General features: G+C 41.2%; 1 protein-coding gene across 2 annotated transcripts in view; it reads left to right on the top strand.

Moving 5' to 3' along the window:
• The window catches only part of SVEP1 (sushi, von Willebrand factor type A, EGF and pentraxin domain containing 1), a 179,725-nt gene that overhangs the window by 20,901 nt on the left and 138,375 nt on the right, over positions 1-20,449 (top strand). For both annotated transcript variants that reach the window (XM_044265156.1, XM_044265157.1), the window contains exons 2-3: positions 4,580-4,835; positions 7,775-7,951. In XM_044265156.1, coding sequence (XP_044121091.1) covers positions 4,580-4,835; positions 7,775-7,951 — 433 coding nt within the window. The remainder of the gene's footprint in view (positions 1-4,579; positions 4,836-7,774; positions 7,952-20,449) is intronic.

Genomic DNA, 20,449 nt, shown 5'->3' on the forward strand with positions numbered 1-20,449 from the left:
CTGATTTTAACCAATTTTTGCCTTTGAGTAATAAGCCTTATTAAACAAAGGACAAAGATTCTTTGAATATTATTTGAATTTGATTTGGAAGCATTTATTTGGAATTGTGTTTCTATGGTTATAAGTGAGACAAGTCAGCAGCTTTGTATGCTAAAGTTTGTACTAAACTGTTCGAATTTCTGACATTTTATCTCACTACCACCAATGTGGATTTCTAAGTCTTTCCTTGTATTTTGGGTTTCTTTCATAATTTTTTTATAAAATCCCTCTGTACCTACACTTGTCCGTTTTCTTCTTAGCCTGTTCTCTTTCTATAGCTTTCTGTTCTTGTCCTCGTAGAGGCTGTGACTTTCTAAGTCCTTGTGATGCAAACACCATTGCACTGTGCTTATTTTCTTCCTATCTTGATATTAAGTTGTGTGTTCTTCTAAATCTTCAAGTTGTTTTTTGCAGATCTTGGGTTGACAAGAGTATTCTGATGGGCCTGTTCTTGGATTTCGGTAATTTTTCCTCCTGGGATGAGGATCTATCTATTCTGCCTTGCTCTCTCCTATAGAACCCCTCTATCCAGCGGCTTCTTTGAAAAGCTTCTGCCAAGTAAAATAAAGCTAGGATGTAAGCTACAGATCAAGTACAAGAATTCACTATGAAAAATAGAACAAAATCCTAGAAAGCGTTTGTCCCATGCCTGTAAGTAAGTAAAACAGTGAAACGAGGATGAGACGCGAGGGGATAAACAATAGACCAACATGGGAACAAACCATGTGCCAGAAAAAGAAGTATTGTCACAAGAAAAATAAAATGCAATGCCGGGATTAACTCTTAATTAGAAGCACAAAGGAAGAGACTCAAGAGTATATAAACTACAAACAGGGGTGGGGGGGGTGGCTGCAAGGGCAAGGGCGAGCCGGGGTGGGGGAGGATAGGGAAGAAAAGCTTCAGACATTTCCACCAAACTCAGAAGGAGGGAAGATGAGATAAACATGAAGAAAAAGGAGAGAATATTCGAAGTCCAGAAAATAATGAACCAATAGACAAAGAACTTGTTTCCCCCAGAAAGTACAGAACCGTAAACATTGCTTCAACTGAAGAATATTTGAGTACTCAAATTAAAAATATTAACTGAGTAACAGATGCCGCTTGGTGAAATCTTAGAATTTGAAGGATAAGGGAAGTATTAAAAGTAGCTTCTGGTGTCTTGTTTGTACTTAACATTTCCTAACAAGGAAAAAAATACGTGTGGAAAACAAATTGAAACACTGAAAATATTTACTCATTTCTGGCCCCCTGGAGGAGAGGGGCTCTGATAATAGTCACAGTAGATATTAACTTAAACAAACAACTTCTTTCAAGGATGACTTAGGAGCTTCTCCAGTTAGCATCCTTAGGCACGTGGGGCCGCGGCAGATAACCACAGGGTTGTGCCGCAGATAGATAGTAGTCTTTCTACACGTATTTTAATTAATGGAGCCCCAGGGCAAATATGGTCCCCACTTGCCAGATTTGTTGTGACTTCTCTTCTCCTTTCAAGACCATTTTTCAAAGCAGTTCCCTTGTGGCCTGACTTGGGGGTAGGGGTGGGGTTGCAGTCTTGTGTAATGGTGATGGATCTCGGGTGTTAGAACAATGTTACACAACCCTGCATTTTTATCATTCTAATGACTTTTGCTGGACAAGGGGAGCTTACTTCCCTGCCAGATATTTATACCAGCTAATCAGAGGCTTGATACAATACAGATGGTGATAACCTTTTGCCTTACGATGTCCACGTTGCCTGTTTTTCTTAGGCAGCAGAAGGTTTGCCTCATTCAATATTCTGGACCAGAAGGTTCTATTTCTTGCCATGCCTTACAAGGGTAGCAGATGATGTAAACTATTTCAGGAACCCTGAAAGGAGAGTTGAGTGCCAGACCTCTACCACATTCCACAAACATTACCACAGATCTATTTACTTCTTAGGTCTGTGGGATGAAAATGTTTTTATTGAATTATGTTTTAATTCAAGTATGATGAAGCACAAAGATTGGGGGAAGGGGGTAAAATATTTTCAGTAAATCATCCACTCCTCCTCTGTCTTTTAGAGTGCATTCCAAACCCAGATCTTGTGTAATTCTTCACTTGGACTAGTAGTCCTGCTATTCTTCTGACTATTTTAAGCTTAATATATTGTCTTGCCAACAGATATAATGGTTCCGGTAAACACTTACCACTTCCCTGCAAGAAGAAAGAAAAATGGAATCCCAGCTTAATGTAATTTGCACGGAATGAGTAGTACAGCAGTAAAGCTCCGCAAAAATCCCCTAAATCCTAACCTGAATGTTAAGGAATATCATTGACGTGAGCTACAATTAATATTATAAAATAGTATTTGTGCAGTAGGACAGTAAACACACAAGAAGAAAACCTCATCTTTTTCTGTACCAAACTATACAAAATGAAATACTGTGTGCACACGAATATTCTGTACAATTCTGCTGCTCCCTCAAGACCAACTCTTTTTCAACTGTCTTCAGAGTATCCTAGAGTTTGTCCACTCACTCCCTCATTAATTCATTTATCAAATAAATATTTACAGATGCATACTCTGTGCCAGACAAGTCCAGAATACCACGCTGAAGAAGTCAGTTTGCTTTTTTCCTTCCTTCTACTTCCATCCAAATTCTCCCTTTCTTAGTGTCTTGCATAGAGTTTCCTTCCACTGTCTTGTGGAAGAGAGAGTAATCAAAAGGAGCAAAATCCTGTGGGAGTGTTTGTGGAGGTTAGGTTGTGATTCAGAGTGGAACAGCCCAGAAAGAGAGAGTTTATCACGTGGTAAAGAGCAAGGCCAGTGTAAACACAAGTTGTCCCGTCTTGTTGGAGTACGAGAACTAGGAGCTGCCCTTGGAGGCCTGAAGTATATCTCTAAAGACAAACTAATACCTCACTTCATGCCGCCCATCACAAATGAATGGATTCCCCCCCCAGAGGTGGTCCTGAATGAAAAAATCATGTGTGTGTGTGTCTATCTCTGTCCTTTCCAATTATTATTTATATCAATAGGGCTTTTCCCCCTGCATATGTACTAACTGAAAATATAAATGTTCATACACATTTCAATGTAAATGCATATGATGAAAGGTAAATATGTATGATGCATTGAAATTCCCTTCAATTATTACTGTTCTTGACACTCGGATTGCCATTTATTTGGCCAGGAGGAACTCCTTCATGCTGGTTTCTGATTCTCTTTGGTCCTTAGCGGTAGTAGGCTTTTGAGAGCGGGAGGTAAAGTGTTTGAATACTTCTCAAATTGCTGACTTTCCAGATGTTTTCCAGAGTCATTTTTAGTTTCCTTTAATTGTCTTTAAGTTCAGGTTTAGCGGCTTTATCTAATTAGCTCACAAACAGTAATAAAGTTTGGTAAGAGTTATTAAATTAGAGTCAGTCACTCTGAATTCTCTACTAATGAAGACATGGATCATATAATCTGAGAGAATCTGGAGCTTTTAACTGCGTCCACCCCTTAAATGAATTTTATTTTATTTTTTTAAATCTCATCATCTCCTTTTAATTTTAACAAAACCTTGGATATATACTTGTCGTCCTTCCTAACTACCTTCTGAATATACTTGAATTACTGCTAAATAGACACTGAATTGTTTCTAAGAACTTGTCAGAAAATATACCCTGGCACTTCTTCACCTTTCCAACCCATTTCTGATGGAAAGCAGCAACAGCAAATTCCATTACGATACCTGATTCACCACTGGACTCCTTGTGCTTTTTGCAGTTTATGTGATAAAGCATCATGATGTGACAATAAATAGATGCCTTTAATAAAAAGGTTTCATTTTCCTCTTCTATCTATAGAGAAGGGATAGCAGATTATAAAGCATAACTCACTTGTCCTAAAATAGTAAAGCCCAAGTGTCAGATTGAATAAATCTGTATTTTCTCAGAAAGATAGGACAGCATCAAAAATGGCTGATTTTTTGCTAATACCGGGTGGTCCACAAAAGATGAAGGATTGAGTGAATTCTGAAGGAGTTTTGGAGGAGCAGTGGAAAAAAAAACATGGGAAGTAGGTTGGCCATTATTAACTCTGGAAAAGTCATTTTCCGTTAAATTTTCTTCTGATTAGACTTGGTATATGATCATGAGGTGGTTCAGCTAAGTAGGTAGATGGGAAGCTAGATGGATATACTTGGAAATAGATATATAGGACTCACATTTTGCTCATTTGTCAAGAGCCTGAAAATTCATAAAAATTACATAACAATAAATGATAACAATATGAATAAAATTTCATTCCATAAGCATTTGCTGCTCTTCATTAACAAGGTGCGCAAAGGTGATGAGGATGCTGTCACTGATGACAATGATACATTTTAAGTGCTTTTAGGGTTTTTTGTGGGTCATTGAGAAGGTCATCGTAGGCGCTGGTCTGTGTCTGTTTCTGTTTTACTCTCATTGATCAGGGTTTGTTCTCACTCTCGTGACATGCTAATGATCTTCACAAACGCTGTTCTTTATAAGAGGGGAAACACATAGTAGGCTGACACAATGCAGACTTACACTAACTTCCTTTATTTCATTACAGCAAATTCTTCGTCACTCTAGAGAAAACTCAACAAAAGTTATATTCCTCATTACTGACGGATATTCCAATGGGGGAGATCCCAGGCCAGTTGCAGCATCTCTGCGAGATTTTGGAGTGGAAATCTTCACATTTGGCATATGGCAAGGGAACATTCGAGAACTGAATGACATGGCTTCCACCCCAAAGGAGGAGCACTGCTACCTGCTCCACAGTTTTGAAGAATTTGAGGCTTTAGCTCGCCGGGCATTGCACGAAGGTGAGGCAAACCCAGTGGCATGACATGATGATTTTAATGGGGGTTCCTTCTCTCCTACTGCTTGAAGCTTGTTGGAGGTAAACAGCAAACCCTGTAAAGTCTTTTCTGAGCATGGTGCCCGTGTGTCCTTGGTGTTTGGGAGATGTGCAGAACTTCATAAATAGACGTGACAGTCTGACTCGCAACAAGAGTGTTTGTTTTGCTTTATTTGTTTTGTAACAGCTACGATGGTTTTCACTAGACTGTCCATATGCTCCCACCTGGAACTGTTAGAATCAATGGAATGAATTTAGGTGTGTTTTGAGGCCACACACAGAGCGGGAAGCCTGGACTTAGATCTATTTATAGTCATCTGGAAGAATGAAGTAAACGTGCAGAGACAGACATAGTGAATCTCACCAGAGTGTTTCCAGAAATACACATGAAGATAAAGGGACAATAAATACTTAACACGTACTTCTTGACCTGGTGGTCTGAAGACTCGTGTGCTTACGCATATGTTGAAGAGCATTACCCCGACAAGTAATGAAGTCAGTAAACCTATTCATTAGAGTTTGCTCTACACCATTTGTAAGGGTATTTAGTTGTGTGGTGTAGGTTACAGGGACTTCAGGCGTCATACGGGCATGTGTCTTGGTAAGCCCCCCAGGAAAGTAAAATTGGGAAGGATTGACAGGACATCCAGCCTCAGACCAAAACCATGCAGCAAGTTAGGCTTGATCCTTGAAGGTATCCACATGAAAGATTGAGGTTCATGGGCAAATCATGGCCATGTGAGGTTTCAGGCAATTAGTGATATTTGTAAGAAGGAGATCAGCCCTATCATAGTTCCAAGAGAAGTGTTTAAGAGCAGGATCTCAGACTAGCTATGGATACAGCGAAAAATTTAAGTCACCTACTTGTGGAGTGGCTTTTGGCAAATTCTTTAGCTTTTACCCTCTTTACGTTTCTTGTTAACGGACTAGGACATGAGAGTAGTACCTCCTCTGTAGGAGTGTCGCAGGCTTAAATGGATTAGCACATCTAAAGTGATTAGAAAAGTTACTGAGGGCTCATTATCCACAGGCCTCATTAACCATCCTCTACTATTCTTACCATAGGCAATTTATTTAACATCTACAAGCCTCACTTCCTCTGCTTTTAAAATGGATTATAATGCATGGTTTTGTCAAGAGGATTAAATAAAATATTTAAATATTACTAAGTGTAGTGTTATCACATGGCAGAAATTCAGTAACTGTGGGGCTTCCTTTATTTCTCCTTTTCTCAGGGAAAAGTGGTATGTTGAGTGGGAAGGCCAGGTGGCTGTTACTAGCTGGGATTCTGAAATCATGGGTGTTACCTGCTATGTTCTACAAGACTAATTTCCAGTCCTACCATCCTTCTGCTTGTAGGATTGGAGCCTTATAGAACCTTAATGCCAAGTTGACCAAGAAGCTGAGTTGGGACAGAGTGTTCTTTTGGTTACAGTATTGCAACAGAGTTTTAAAAGGCATCACTTTTATTACAATAGGCAAATATCTAGAATGCATAATTCTCTGATCAGGTGTCCAGATTTGGTATTTCCTATTGCAAAGACATGATCAACTCAAAGGAAATGAGCCTCATATTCCCTGCCTTTAAGTCCTCTGAAGCTACTTTCAATTTGGATGGATCCACTTTTGGTCTCAAGACCATCCATGTTTCTGGCCATACTCAGTAGACCTGGGTTACAGAATAATCGCTTTCCCCATGCGTAACACGTATACTTACCTCTCTCAGACCTGGATGCCAGTGTACCAGTGTTGGTAGCTAGATCTTTCTTGGTCCTACATTACTCTACTGCCAGACAATCCTGTGGCCCAGTGCCTCAGAGCTAAGTGTGCATGTTGCAGACCTTTACCCATACCACAGTCTCGTAGATGAAGCTTTAATTGGGTACCTGATTGTACCAGCCTCTTTTCCTTGTGGCTGAAATCCTCTCTTTACTTTGCCCCTGGTGTCTAGTTCAGACTCTTAAGACATAGACACAGATGTTGCATAAAGGAGGCCATCACCAGTCTTCTTTCCGGGTGTTCTGTTGCAGTGCATGTGTCTTGCTCGGACTCACACATTTGAATTCCTGCGAGGGGCCCATCACTCTATCTGGGCCCAGCACCCACCCAGGGATTTGGACTAAGACTTCTGAACTTCTTCAGCAGAGTGAACAAAACTTATTATTTGCCTGATTCCAGGCCATCCATTCTGGATCGATATTCAACCATACCCTGCCCTGTTAAGTCACTTTCTGAACAACCCTGCCTGAGTTACTGATTTCCCAGCATGCCTCACTTCAGAACATGGCTGAAGTCATCAGTATGATCTCCAGTCACATAAAACATGAGAAGTTACTTAACACTGAAAAAGAAGCCATCTCCTGGTTCTATTATTAAGTTCGTGTGGTGCTGTTAAGTCTTCATCCAATAACTATAGAAGTGATGATAATCTGTTCTTAAGCCATTAACTCATAATCCAAACCCTTATGCAGCGGTCAAGATTGTAATTTTATTTATCTTTTTGAAAAAGGGTTTTGGAAATCTAGTTACTGCTGCCTGACCTCATATTGTGGCAGTGGAACGCTGGGGGTGTGGAAGCCAGGGGAGTGACCTGGGGAACCGACTATATTACTTCCTGCTGCATCTGGAGATTCCTCGCCGAAGGGCTTACTTCCTGCCTGTCCCCGTGTGGCCTTGAGAGCTTACGAGGAGGTCCCAGCCTGAAGTGACTGCACTGGCTGAAACAAAGTCCCAGCCTGTGGTTGTGCGCAGGACACACTTGCATATTTGGGTGGGAGGGGTGGGCCGTTGGGAATTGGACGGATATGAAAAGCTATTTTCTCCAATTTGCACCTCAGTTTTCACAACTGGAGAATGTACCATTGAGCTGCTAATTTGTTTTTTATTACCCTGTGTCATCGACAGATCTGCCTTCTGGGAGTTTTATTCAAGAGGATATGTCCCATTGCTCGTATCTGTGTGAAGCTGGCCAGGAGTGCTGTGACCGCATGGCGAGCTGCAAATGTGGGACACACACGGGTCAGTTTGAGTGCATCTGTGAGAAGGGCTATTATGGGAAAGGTCTGCAGTACGAATGCACAGGTGAGTCTCCAGTTTGGGTGTAATAGTATCAGTTATCTGTTGTGTAAAAAAAGCTCTCCGATCTCAATGGCTTAACACATTTATTTATTGGTTGGTTGGTTGGTTGGTTGATGTATGTGTGCATGTATTTATTATTGTTCATGAATCTTTGGGTCAGTTAGGCAGCTTCTTTAGTCTCAGCTGTGCCAACTCAAACCGTGTCATTAGCTAGGAGTTGGGTAGGCTGCCTCGCTGATCTTAGCTGGGGTTTCCTACCTATTTGGGGATCAGCTGGCTGGAACCTGGTCTACAACCACTTTGTCTATGACCACGAGATTAGTCTTTAGGGGGCCTCTCAGATGCTATCAGACTATCCTGGGCTTGTTTACAAGGTGGTGACTGAAGTCCCAAAGGGGGAAAGGAAGTTTGCAAGGCCTCATAAAGCCTTGATGTTCCTAGATTTGGGAAAGGAAGATTTGGGGTCTTCTGTTGTAATCGATCAATAACCAGATCTGTCCTATAGCCACTTAAGCCAAAATATGCCTTAGTCTCTTTAGGAGACTGAGGCTAGTGGGATTCTGGTTCTCAGGCCAGAATGTGTGGGATTGCCACAAAAAAATGCAACATTTGTTTGATGACCTTTCAGCTCTTCACAAACCTCCACAAAGGGACATCAGAAAGCTTACTTCAAGTGACATCACTTCACAGTAGAATTCACCACATCAACATTGTCAAGTTACCTGCTCTAGATTTCCTCACAAGAGGATCTTTATATTTCTAACATTTTATTAGCAAGGCCAAGAAGAGCAATTTAGGACTCCGGTGTTTTACATTATATTTTAGGAAATACTTCTAAGTAATATTCTCCTAATCTTTAGAAGTGGTATAGGGCTTTCTGTGATACCATTTTGTTAGTTCTGTTTTACCTAAAAGGCAACATTGCTATTTGGGAAGAATGTATTCTCATGGAAATGAACAGCCACCAGGAAAAATTTAGGAGCAGTTGGTTTACTTTACACTGTACCATGTGGTCTTTCGCTGCCTGTTTCATATGAACATTATTTTATTCTGACATTTGGAAGGTAGGTAGGCCTGCTCAACAGCGCAGAAAGGAGTCTCTTCCCTGTCTACGTGACCTGCTGTCTCTCTTTCCTGTTTTCTCCTTCTAGGACATTTCCTTTTGTGTTCTTCTTTTATTCTCCTTTATTCCCGTTGCCCCTCAGTTCCCCTCCTTTAATTTCTCCTTCCTCCCCTGGCCCTGGTCCCAGCGGGCAGACACATACTTCCTAGGTCCAAGCGTCCGTGCTCACCCAGCAAATCACTCCTTTCTTGGCTCTGTTCCTACCCCACCCAGCAGGAATTCTCATTTGAGCAGAAGAAAGGGGAAAGAAATCAGCCCAACTGCCTCTGAGTTGGCAAAATGCCTCCCCTGGAATCTTCCCACACTTTCATCAACAGCCCGGCTTGGCACCCTCCCCAACACCCCCTCCTTTCCCCTCCTCCCACCCTAGCCCACCAGACACAGGCAGAAGCTCTCATTTTCTCTGCTGCATGCTGTAGTCAGCAAGTCTGCTTTCCGTGTGGTCATAGACTGATCCCTTCCTTGCCAACAAGCCACTGCCGGGGCTCAGCCACGCTGGGCTGTAGCTCCCCCTGCTCCCCAGCCCTATAATCTCACACCCCAAGGGATAAGTGGCAGGGAGATGGGGGCCGTTCACAAACCCACTACCCCTGAAGTAGCTGCGGCGGCTCCTGGTCAAACATTCCAGGCTGAGAGGCACAGCGATCTATAATATATGTGAGGTTGGGTGGGCCTGGCAGCAGAGCCCCAGAGAGGGGACAGGAGTCCTTTTGCAGCTGGCTCTTGCCAAGAACACCAAGCACAAAAGGATTCATTTATCCACCCCTTCTCCTAAATGAGTAAGCCTCAGCTTACCACTTCCTTTCATGCAGATTTAAATGAGATATAGTTGCATCCATACATACATTCACATTGTCACCTTTAGTATTTATTGCTAAGGGTTAGGAAAGGCATGCTGGAACTTCAAGGTGTGTGCTGTGATTTGTATATTTGTAGGAGACTGCACCCATCACTGGCCTCTCCTACACACTAAGAACTAAGAGAAAAGAAATTAATTACATCTTTCCTATGGCATGAAGGACTCATTCATTACCAGACTCTTTAAGAAAGGCAAAAAGAAATACCAGCTCTAAGTCATCCAGTACCGAAAACCTAGAAGCCATGAGCCCCTTTTAAAATCTATTCCATTGACAAATGTTATCGAGCGTGTTTTTCAGGTCAGGCTAGGCACCTGGCAGGGATTTGACAGTGAGTAGGCAGACATGGTCCTCATCTGCTGGGAACCTACAGTCTGCGCACACAAGTCAGTCTGTAACCACAAGCCATGATGTGTGCTATTGAGTAGAAAGGCCCATGCTCTAAGGAAGGAACTGTAGGGAAGGCTCTAGTAAGATCGTCTGTCTAAGATCTGAAGGTGCCTTGATGAGAGCTGTTTTCTCGCTCCTGGAGAGGATGTTAACCTTTTGCTCTGAAGAGCTGGAATTCTGAGTATTTTTCCTCAGTGTAGAAACAGTGTCTTTCAGAACCAAATCATTCCTCTCTAGAGCCAGAAGAACCCTTAGAGCTTATCTACATGAAATCCCTCATTCAACAAGAAGAAATTGAGGTCTTAGGAAAGATGCATACTTTTCTTAAGACAGCATGTCTGTCATCAGCGGGACCCCAAAAGGGACCCAGGACACTTTTCTCCAAGTTCTGTGTTATTTCAAGATATCACACAGCTTATTTTGTATTTTTGAGAATAGCTTATATACATCGCTTTTCAGAGACCATAGACACTGAACTGTGCGCAGAGTGTTTAAAAACACAGGAAGATCTGGTTCAAATTCAGTCTCTGCCAATGATAAGCGATATAGCTTTGGACTCTTAGTTTTTTCTGAGACTTGGTTTCTTCTGTAAAATGTGCTTAATAATGGTGTATATAGATAGAAATACCTAGGTACAGATTTATGTATGTACACACATGTATATCTTTGTATATAGAAATCATAGGTATGTGTGTATGTGTGTATATATATATATATTTTGCAAGTGTATATATATTTAGGTTGTGAGAATTACTTAGACTGCTTAGGATAGTATCTGGCACATCGATTCTTAATCAGTGGTACTTTTATTATTAACCATTATTGTGAGATGATTTACATACTATTATGAGAAAGTTCAGGAATGAATATTAAAGTCGTTACCTCACGTATGAGATACTTGAAGATAAATGACATCATATATTTTATAAAACTTTGCCACAGAGGATAAGGAAGATCTGTACATGCAGAATGCCATCAAGAAGGCTTACACCTTCTAAAGGTGGAATATGGGGTTTTGGGTTTTTTGGTTTTTTTCTGTTTTTTGGGTTTTTGTTTTGTTCTGTTTTGTTTTGACAGAGAGAGAGAGGGAGAGAACATGCCTGAGTGCAGGGAGGGCCAAAGAGAGAGGGGAAGAGAGGATCCCAACCAGGCTCCACACGCTGCACGGAGCCTGGCACAGGGCTCAGTCCCACAACTCTGAGATCATGACCTGAGCTGAAATCAGGAGATGGACGCTTAAGTGACTGAGCCACCCGTGCACCCCCGGTATAAATTTTGACCAGATGAGTCTCCAGTGAAAATCAAGAATACCGAGTGAGAGAAGGCAGTGGGATAATACGCCACTGGATGTTGAAGAAAGTGGAGCTTGGTTGCTTTGATTAGGGAGAAAATATCTTGAGGTAAATTGTATTTATCAATTTCATAGACAGGAATGCTGGAGCTAGCTGTAAGGGCTTTGCTCACTTGGGAGCTGTGGAAACTCTACCCGTGATCATATGGGAAGTAAGTGGCCGAGCTGAAGCAGAATCCAGGTCTCCTAGCTCCATAGGGTCTTTCCTTTATTTTAGTCTCCCCTGGTGCTGTGAGACTGCAAAGAAAGCCAACGACTGTGGTATCCCTAAGCTCTTCTCTTTTTCCCTACTTGTTCTGGGTGATTGGCAATCAGGGTTGCCTGGGTTCTCAAACAATGACTTTGCTCAGTCCTGTCCAAGACTTGAAATGGCCTGAGCACCACAGCCACGGTAAGCAGCTGCTTCACGGACAAGACCTTGATGCACAAAAAGATTTTAATCATTGCAGATCCGTTCCATAGCCTGAACATTTTTAACTTGAATGCAAGCTCGAAGACATTCATTAGCAGTTACTAACAAGTAGTACTTTGTCAAAAGAGTTCAGTTTTATGAGACATTTCTTAATGTGCTTGAACTGGTTTTTAATTTCTGTTGGCTCAAAACTTGAGTTCATTTCAAAATAATCACTTGCTTTTAGCTGGTGGTCTTGGAGAGTGTGTGCTCATCGGTTTTACAGAGGTGAGGACCATATAATAAATAGATAATCCAAGGTAGAATGTTGCTTTGTTCATTTGTATAAGAGGGCTGACCATAAAAACCATATTTGACAGAAGTTCTGGTAACACTAAAAACTCAGCTAGGGAAAGAGAATCCAAAATATAGTTGTAATACTTAAAGATCCATTCCCCCAGACAGTCCAGTCTCAGGGGGAGGCATCGCAATAAAAGAAATCCAGTACAGCAATCAAAATAAATTTCAAAATAGTGTAAGTCCTTTTCTTGATTTTTTCTAACTCCAGAACAGGGATATATAGACCACAGCAATTCTTAAAATCCCACTTTCCTCATCATCCTTTCCCTTAGAAACCATAACTCTTCTGCACTTATCTCTTCAAATTCCTCTCTACACACACACACACTCTCTCTCTCTCTCTCAAGCACAATTGTGCCTTCCAAGCCCTAACTCAAACTCCTTACCCTTCTCACTCTTTCCTCTTGAGTCTGCATCACCCTCTGGGGAACCACAAAGGGAGAGAGGCCAGGAACACTTGCATATCAATCCTTTTTTGTTTTTGTCTTATAAAAGGCTTATGATATTTTGTTTTTTTAAAAAACCTCAGTTTTTTTTTTTAAACTGATGAAAATGACTCCGTTTCATTTACTGTAAATATTTTGTATGATTCAGAAATTCAGGTATGGAATTTTTATAAAAGATTTTATTGATTTATTTGAAAGAGTTAGAGAAAGAGAAGGAGCACGAGGAAGGGAAGGGGAAGAGGGAGAAACAGACTCCCCGCTGGGCGGGGAGCCTGACTCAGGATTCGGGGCTATCCCAGGTCCTTGAGATCATGATGTAAACCGAAGCCAGAGGCCCAACCGACTGAGCCACCAGGCACCCCTCAGGTGTGGAATTTTAACACAGCATGTCCACATTTAAAGGGTTGAGAAGATGTTCCCTTGGGATTAGTAATTGAACTTCAGCCAAGGGAACTGTACTACAGAAGTGTGGAGTCTAATGAAAAGAAGGTATTACTTCCATTTCTAGCTCTAGCATTCCTTTCTTCATCCTGCATCTTTGACATTGGCATTTGGACAGTGATACAGATGAGATGAGCATGACCACAATAATAACTATAATAATTTATTAATATTTAAAGGGCACTTAAGATATTCCAGGCCCTTTCCCAAACTCTGATATGTATTAACTCACTTAATGTTTGTAGTAACTCTTTGGAGTGTTGCTCCATCTTAAAGTCTGGGAGGTTGAATAACTAGTCCCAAGTCAGCTAATAGACCTGGGAGGTAAACCCAGGTTGTCTGGCTCTAGAGCCTACCATCTGGCCATAGAGATAGACATTTAACAAATGAATGCACAATTTAGAATACAATTTCAGATTTTGTTAAGTATTAGTTTGGCCTTTATGAGATCATCAATATTAATTAGCAGCCTCATATGTTTTGACCAAATACTAGGAAGGAAAAGAAGAAGATGAGTTATATAAAATATAGATCTGCTCAATGTTTTTTAGTTATGAGTCATTCATAGAATAAACGTCAAGCTTCTTAGCATGGCATAAAGGCTTTGCCTGAGTTGGCCTGTCTTTACCCTTTGAGCCAAAAGCTGGAACTAGTTATAGTTTCCACCAAGTATCATGCTATTTCATTCCTCAGACCTTTTTTGTGCTTCTTCTGGTTCCCTTCCCCACCACACCCAACTATTGTCTTTGTCCTACTTCATCACTAGTGACTCTAGTGGGCACGTACAAATTCATGATGTGTACCCACTGCCTACCTTCAGTACTGTCTACCCTCAGTACTCCAGAGGAAGGATGTAGGTACGAGGGCAAGTTTAATACCAGAATCTTAAATGGATGAGAACTCATAATTGAAATCTCAGGCAAAAGCATGGATTCCTTGTTTGCTTTCGGCACCACAGGATCCCTAGCCCAAAGGCACATGGGAAGAAATTTTTAAGAATGCCTTTTTTTAATGTAAAATATTTACATTGGGCTAAACCTTGTCAACAATAAATCAAATTCAGGGTATGGTCGATATCCTGGAGTAGTCATTTTTAGATGACTAGATCATCGCATCAGTTGTGAACAGCCAGTGAACTCTTGTTGTAAATCCAAGCAATGGCAGATGTTCTAAGCTTTCCCCTGAAGGGATTTGAGAGATGCAGAGTATGAAGACAATAGGCATCTTGAGGACACTGCTTCTTTGCAGACATTGACTCCATTTCAGTGAATTTGGAACAATCTGCAGATTGAAAATTATAGCTGGAGGAGGGCCAAGGCTGAGGGCTGGATAACGAGCGACAGCCCCAGTTGTATTATTTTTCATAAAAGGAGGATACACTATAGAAATAGAAACACTAAAATATTTGTGTGGAAGTATCTCATACATGTAAATATATGCACAGGAATCCCCACCCCTGTGCTGTGCACAGACATTTTCCTGTCTAAATATTATGTCATTTCTTTGGAAAGAGAGAGGACAGAGAGCTCTAGAAATTCTTGAATGGAAACCAAAACATTTGGCAATCTTGTTCTTTGAGCAGAGCTTAGCTTCCCCCCCCCAAAAAAAAACATCCCCAGCGGTGCCTGATAATGGATATGTAAGGTATAAGGAATCTGTACAACATATTCCTATATGCTTTTTATGAGGGAATATTCTTAGCAGGTTGACACTGGTTACCATCAACTTCGGGAGGGGGATGGGTAACTGTTGCCTAGAGTAGGCTAGTTTGTTCAGTTTTCCACTGAATAAGGTCCTGGTGGTGTCCTGATTTTGTAATAGGAAAATGCATAGAATCAGATGCATTTAACCTCAGGTGTGAAACATCACCAAATTCCAAAGTCAGTAAATTTTATTTTCAGTTCAATTATTACATTCTTCAGCTCTGTGATTTTTATTTGGTCCTTTCCTTTTCTAGAAAGAGAGAGAGAGAGAGAAAACAAGCATGTGGGGCAGGGAGGAGCAGGGGAAAGAGAATCAGAGGCAGTCTCCACTCCCAGCATGGAGCCCAACTCAGGGCTTGATCCCATAACCTGAACCTAAATCAAGAGTCAGCCACTTAAAGTACTGAGCCACCCAGGCACCCTTTTCTTAGGTACGTTTTTCTGTCTCTCTGTTGACGTTCTCGCCGTGCTCTTCCAGTCTCCTCCTGGGCTCAGGGAGCATCTTTAGGACCCATTACTTTGAACTATATCAGGTAAGTTAGTTATCCCCATTTCATCAAGGTTTTCTCCCCCCCTGAGGTCTTACATTGTTCTTTTGTTTGACACATACTCCTCTGTTTCTCTATTTTCTTGACTGTTGATTTGTATGCTGTAGATACAACAGCCACCTCTCCCAGTCTTGAAGGAATGACCTCATGTAGGAGATGAACCTTAACTCTGGTTGTCTCTCAAAACTTTGTGATTGTCCAAGCAGACATTTTAATTGTTAGTGGCTCCCAGTTGTTGAGGGTGCGCCAAGACCTGAGTGTGTCCCAAAGGGGAGAGCTAAGATAGCATCTGACTGCAAGCTGGTTAGAAGCCAGACCCTCAGGCAGTTTTTAAAGTATGCAAATATGTATAGTCTTGTGGGAATCCTCATAGACACCCTGCCCACCTCCAGAGCCAGGGGATCTGGAAGTGTCTCCTCGGGGCAGTGGTAAAAATTGAGGCTCCAGTGGAGTGTGTAAGCTCTTTCGAGGGAGATATTGGTGGCTGTCAGGAGGCTGAAGGAAAGCTCCAAGGTAGCATCCACTTGCCTCCATTCCTTCAAAGCAGAAGGCCTCTGTGTGCCAAACCTGAGACCTACGCCTGCAGGCCAAGCTCCAGGATAGGCAGCAGGCCTTTTTGAAAGAAACACAAGAGGGTGTCTTTCAGTCTGCTGTCTGTGTGGTGCCCTGGGGTGGTAGCCTACCCAAGACTCTCTCTCCCATTGGTACCATATGTAGGACCCAGGAGCACCAGCCCCGGGCCACCAAAGCCAGGAGATCAAGGGGTACCCTCTAGGCCGCAGCTGCAAAGCCAGGGCACCAGATGGGAGATGCTGCCACTGTAGAGTATGGCAGAGGGACTGTGTACAGATGGTTCCTGCTGGGAAAAAGGGAAAAAAGCCTAGTGTTTAAAACAAATGAGTAAGATGGTGCCCAGCAACTAGAGCAAGTGTGAAGATGGTGCCCGCCAGCCAGCAGGCTTCCAGCTGTGAGCTGCCTGAGATGACTGCCCTCAGGTTGGCCCTGTAAGGCTGGCAAACAGGCCTCATCCCGTGAAGTCTGGGAGCCCCTGGATGGGCTGCTCCCGCTGAGTGGAGGCGAGGGAGCAGTAAGAGCCTCATGAGAGCTGCTTCTCTGTTGGTTACAGCCTGTGCAGCTGTGGATGTGAGCCTTTGGTCTGGTTGGTTTTCAAAACTAGATGTTTCTGGAGCTCATCAATCAGGTGTAGGTCTTGGGAGTTCAGGTGCCTGATGTGGGGTTCAAACCTTTCCCTCCTTAGGGAGAATCTCAGGGCCTTGCATTTCCTCACAGAGGTGGGTCACTCCAGGTAGGGATGGGGTTTACGGTAGGATTGTGTCTTAGACTCTTCTACTTGCCTCAGTGTGGGTCTGATGCATAGGGCTTGCTCAGTTTTTAGATTGTTTTTAGAGGAAGTTGTTTCATATATAGCCACAGAGGTGATATGACTTTGGGGCAAGGTGAGCTTAAGATCCTCTTCTATTGCCATTTTAAACCTGAGCCTCCCAAAGTCAGTATGTTGTATTTTTTTTTTAGAAATACTCATAAAAATATATCCAGTATTCTAAAATGTCAAAATAAAGATTATAACTAATTCCTGTTATGATATCATTATGAAATCTTACCTTTTTCCTTCTATTCCCTGGCCCTGTAGCTCCAATAACAATGAAAAGGACACAAAGGAAAACATTTAACATCTGCTAATTGATAGTCTTTAAATATTTTGCTCATGTATCCCCTAAAAAATTGAAAACCCATATACCCCTTGTCGAAAGTAGCTGTTGGAAAATTTTCAGCAAGATTTTAATAGATGGTATTTCCGTAATACTGTATTGACTTTTTTTTTTTAAAGATTGTATTTATTTATTTGACAGAGAGAGATGTGAGAGCACAAATGGGGAATGGCAGGCAGAGGGAGAGGGAGAAGCAGGATCCCCGCTGAGCAGGGAGCCTGATGTGGGACTCGATCCGAGGGTTTTGGGATCATGACCTGAGCCAAAGGCAGATGCTTAACCGACTGAGCCACCCAGGTGCCCCTGTATTGACTTCTAAAATAAAACTATGATATCACTTTTAAATGTACCCATTGAAATCTAAATATTATAACAAATTTGATTCTTTCTAGTAGTAATCCCTTTATGAAGCAGCTTTTTTCAATGCAGAAACTGTGCATGGTTTCTTGTTTTCTTAGAGCTTGTCCATTCTACTTGCACTACCTCATTGAAATGCAGTGTATTTTTATACTTTAAAGCCTTTTATGAATCACAGAATTCTGCTTCTCTGCCACAAAAATTATGGACATAAATGGACATATGAAATTTATAAATTTTCTGTGACCCAGAATTGCTGTTCGATTGAGTTATTATAAGTGTTATTTGTATAAAATTTGTCAAAGTTAATATTCCTTTTGATACTTACTACCTGTAGAAATAAGCTGCTGCTGGAGACTCATGTCTTTGTGAGACGGATCATGATTAATTCACGTGTCCATGGACTTCTATTATTGGAGTAAGAGAGCATACAACATCATTCCATTTCTATTTTTCACTTTTATAGGTTTTCGTGTTGAAAACCTCCTTCACACAAATATGTAGATTGGGTTTGAAAGAGTTGTGTTATGTTGACATCACTCAGTTCTTTGAGTTCCTCCTGAGTTATGTGCCAAAAATAACATGAGTTATCCATCATGAAAAAAAATATTGCAGTTGATCTATTAGCTGACTGTTCCCTTAAGTCCTTTTCCAATTTTATTGAAATTGAAGAATTGAAATACTTTTGACTTGCAAAAGGACTTATTACCCAATCACTACAATCATTATAATCATTCATTTTTTTCACAAGTTTCTCGGAAGTCCCCCAAAGGAACTTTGCTAGGACACGTTAAGACTACCCATTACTATTTCACATGGAAGCACTTTGTTTAATATAATCATATCTGGGAAAATCAAAGCAATACAAATTTTAATAAACCTTTAGCAGTCCAGTAGTTTCTGATAAAATTATTTTATCTTAGAATGTGCATTAATATATCCTTACGAAAATCTTGGAGCTATAGATTCAGCTTATTTGTCTATGGAAAAATATCTCTATATAACTTATTTGCAAAAATATTTCACACAGTTAAATCTACTTTCCAAATCAGACTTATTTTCTGAGATAAAAAGCCTCAATAAGCTAATGCAGATTCCAGTGGCCACCATAGTATTTTAGATTTCCATAGTTAGCAAATAAGGCAGAGAGCCTGCTCTTGAGTTTCTCAGCTGGATAGAATATGTAGCTGCCACCTTCAGTATTTCCCGTGGAGATTGTCTCCCTTGCTTTGCCCTCATCAGACTCCTCTGAAGAAGTGACATATTCTTTGACACTAGTCAGGAAGTTGAAAAGAAGAGGTGATAAATGAACAACACCTTTGTTCCCACTCTCCCAGCCTACAATATTTCTGAATTCAGAACATCCCAGAAATGAACCAAAATACTCCATTTTCAATGTCGGGAAATACAGAATGATATTTAACTTAAGTATGTGTAAAACAGGGAACATTTCTTAGAGGACTTGCTTATTGTACCTTAATTAAAGGAAGGTCTCCAGGTATCAAGATTTTGAGTCGCGCTGGAGCTTTGCTGCCTTGGGACAGTGTACCCTAGTAAGACTAAGAAGGGATGAAAAACACACATTTCTTTTGAAAAATGAATGAAGAGCAGTTGCAAAAAGTGCTCTAGATGCTTTCTCTGGTACATCACCTTAGGTAAGAGTCCCTGGCAATGCTGAGGTTCTGAAAATTGTTTCTCAAAATGATTCATACCGCAGCCACATGGCTCTTGCAAAGTTTTGTCTACTTAGGTTCCTCATTTGCAGAAGAGGAAACAGTATTCGAGAATTTAAGGTTTCCCTAATGTCACTCAACTGTAAAGACATTAGCATGTAGACCCAGCTGTCTCTGATCCCAGTACTCATGCTGCCTCTGAGCCATTATACTGCCCACAGTCCATCCGTTAACACTCATTGCACGGTCATTATCCATCAAAGAAATGATCCAGAAATATTTTGCTGCTCTTTCCAGGTTATATGTAAGGTGAACTGTTGCTTCTGAGTTGTAGTTTAGCATCCCATATGTTTGGTTCTGTGTGCTCTGTACAACGTTTGGTGCGTACTAAATGTTAGATGACTAGCCAGTGTGAGCGATTTGAGAATGATGGCCCAAGCTACAGAAAGCCAAACACAGGGAAATTATGATATGCCATGTAGTATGCTAAATGCTGGTGGTCGTAAGATCGATATATCTTATCATATATATATACACACATGTGTATATCTATGTATGTATAGTCATTGACTACAGTTATCAGTATGAATTCTATTCATGAATCCTAGTTCTGTCACTTACTGTGTTTTTCTGGGCAAGTTCTTTGACCTCTGTGGACCTCAGTTTTCTAGTCTATACATTGGGCTTAATAATAGCAGGATGGTCATAAAAATAAAATGAGTTAATGTGTGCAGAAATCTTGCTAGGATGCTTGGCTTATAATAAGTGTTTGATGAATTTAAATTATTAGACTCTCTACCTGTGTGGTTCTCAATAGGGAGCGATTTTGCTCCCCATGGGATTTTTGGCAATGTCTGGAGACAATATTAGTTGTCACAGCTGGAAGGAGCTCCTGTCATCTAGTGGCTAGGGGCCAGGGACGCTGCTGAATATCCTACAGTACACTAAACAGTCACCAGCAAGTTCCAAATGCCCATAGTACTGAGCTTGAGAAACCATGTTCTGTAGGGACAAACTGAGTTCATGCTTTAGCATAAGATCAAAAAAGCATTACCATTTCTCTTTGTAAAGTTTTAGAGGGAATATCAAAGCCATGTGATCCTACTAGGGTTAAGTTATCTCTTAATTATG

This window comes from Neovison vison, chromosome 9 (assembly GCF_020171115.1).
Source record: "Neovison vison isolate M4711 chromosome 9, ASM_NN_V1, whole genome shotgun sequence".
In the NCBI taxonomy this organism is placed as follows: Eukaryota; Metazoa; Chordata; class Mammalia; order Carnivora; family Mustelidae; genus Neogale; species Neogale vison.